At 35.9% G+C, this 2,661-nt stretch overlaps 1 protein-coding gene across 1 annotated transcript; it reads right to left on the bottom strand.

The window, feature by feature from the left end:
- Positions 1 to 706: 706 nt before the first annotated feature.
- On the bottom strand, positions 707 to 1,645 carry LOC141791284 (olfactory receptor 51L1-like). The gene has a single exon (XM_074671598.1). It carries the CDS (start codon positions 1,643 to 1,645, stop codon positions 707 to 709), a length of 939 nt encoding a protein of 312 aa, XP_074527699.1.
- Between the last annotated feature and the right edge of the window lie 1,016 nt (positions 1,646 to 2,661).

Consider the following 2,661-nt stretch of genomic DNA (forward strand, 5'->3'; position numbering starts at 1 on the left):
TTTAAATGTTCAACATGTGTGAGTCAAGTCAAAGACCTCTGAGGCTGTTATTATTAAATGATGGGGGTAAATGAATGATAATCTTGCTGACAGTATGCACATTAGTTTATCACAAGTTTGTATCCTTACATCAGTGTTGAGTTCAAAACACATTTTTCTTTCACCTCCAGTCTTTACTGCAGGTATCTCACTCTGTAAAGGTTTCTCTGAGCATTTTTTTTTATAATATTTAAAATGAAGCTACATCTGCTATGATAAAATAATGAAACACCTTTGATAAAATTCAGACATTAACGGTAAACACAATCATGCCGACTAAAATACAGATAACCTGTGAAGAAAAACATGTTTTTTGCTTTTGTCTGAGAGGATCTTTGCCATAGATATAAGAAAAAAATAACATCACAGTTTTGTTTAACTCAGCCAAGAGGGTATTATTCTAAATGTGTTTTAATATGAAAATTAGCTTTGCACTTCAAATCAGAGCTATAGCTTTGAAATATAAAATGTGTTATTCAGCTGTATTACGATTAGAATAATAAGGGAAACTCACGATGAATGTTAAAGTAACTATATGAAAAGCATTGCAAAAGAAACATTTTTGATTTCATCAAATGAGAGATAATTAGGTTCACCAGTTGAATTTGAACTTCTGTGACGTTGCAGTTCTTGTGAAGAAAGTCAATCTGCAACCTGTGCCTTTTATTTACCTTTTTGGCAGGATTTTATGTCTAATAAAGAGTTTCAGAATATGAACTCTTACCATGTGAATCCCCAGTCCGTACAGCACTGGGTTGAAAACTGCAGGGGTGATGATAAAATATAAAGAGAGGAAGATGCGTGCCTCAGCTGCCACATGACTCATGTTAAATCTGCTTTGGACAATTTCAAATAAGGCGCCAATGGTGTAATTTAACAAAGACAATAAATGAGGGATACATGTTTTAAGAGCACTGCCATGAGATTGTCTCAGTAATTTCTGACACACTCTTGCAATTTGTATATAAGAGAAAACTATCATCCCCATCTGAGGCACCACAGTAGCCCCAATAAGTGCAAGTCCAACTATGCTTATGTATGGCACAGTATAACATGAATTTTTAACCAGTTCCATGTTCACACAGTACAACTTTGGCACTGTTTTTCCACAGAGGCTGAGCATCAAGGTCAGAGAGTAAAAACACCCAAACACAATGCTCGGGTAAAGAGTCATTAATGCAATAAGCTTGCAAATCCTTGAATGAGACATGATGCTGTGGTAATGTAATGGACAACAGATGGCAACATATCTGTCATATCCCATAACAGCCAGGATGAAGAACTCAGCAGCTGCATAAGTGTGTAGGAAGTAGACCTGAGCCTTGCACCACTTCACACTGATTTCATGGGTATCAGACATCAGCACAGCCATGGCTGTAGGTAACAATACAGTGCTGCCACAAATTTCATTCATGGACAATACACATGCAAAGACATTCATAGGCTGATGCAGTGCTTTGTTGTGGCATATTACACTAATGAGCAGTGAATTCAGCATGATGATGATGAGATACAGCAGGAGGAACACAACCAACATGGCATGTTTGTAGTTTTCCATCACAGCATATGCAGTCATTGTGAATGTCAGCACTGTTATGTTTTCCATTTTTTACTCCAACTCTGAAAAGAAAAAATGTTAATTGTAACACAGTTTTAAGACAAAGGATAATTCACATTTTAAATAAAATCAGGAAACCCATTTCTGATGTTAGACGTCGTGGTTAACTTTAACAGAACACTATAGTTTTATGAAGTATTTTGCTCTAAAATGCAGGCAGTGTTTGCTCAACCATGAACAAATTAAATCACAACATTGAGGGACAGTTACCTGATCGAGCTCCTCTAAGTAAAGCGGAGTGTGCCCCCCAGTCTTGGGTGGCATTTTAAAGGTACTTCTCACTACTGTGATGATGTCACCTGATGAGTTTCTTACTTGTGATCACAACAACTGTTACTACCCAAGGGCTCTGGAGTGCACAATGGTTAGCACTGCAGCCTCACAGCTAGAAGGTCACCAGCTTGACTCTTAATTGGCCCATCTAGCCTTTCTGTGTGGAGTTTGTGAGGGTCAGAGAGTTTATGTTTCACTTATTTATATATTGCATAATATTTATTAAACAACAAAAACACTGCTGCAGCAGATTAACGCTCATATTGTGTTAGAAAGCTGCACACGTCTGTGGTGTTAGCGCGTCAAATTTGACCCGGTATTTAATTCAGCTTGAAAAAACGTATAAAACAAAAGTTATTATCCAAAACTGTTTCCCCTACAATAACTAACTTAGTATCTGTATATGTTTATATAAATATAAATATAGATATATATAAAAACTGTTTTAAATGTTTGGTTTTTTTTTGCTTAATAAACCTTTTACCTCACAGTATACCACTTGTTTTTTACTAAAAAAACTGTTAAAATTCACTTTTTTATTTCCCAAAGTGGAGATAATGGGTAAGTTTACTATCCAAGATTGGTAGACTATCATTAGAATTGCTTGTGTTTTTTTTATGACTTAACATTATTACCACTAGTGACATCTGTGGTGTTACCGGTCAAAATTGACACTCATAGATTTATGGATAGGAAAAAGGCATGGAGTTGTTTTCTTTTCGTAAAACCGA

Source organism: Halichoeres trimaculatus, unplaced genomic scaffold (assembly GCF_033239565.1).
Source record: "Halichoeres trimaculatus isolate MK-OKI-2021-1 unplaced genomic scaffold, fHalTri1.1 fHalTri1_scaffold_6, whole genome shotgun sequence".
NCBI lineage: Eukaryota > Metazoa > Chordata > Actinopteri > Labriformes > Labridae > Halichoeres > Halichoeres trimaculatus.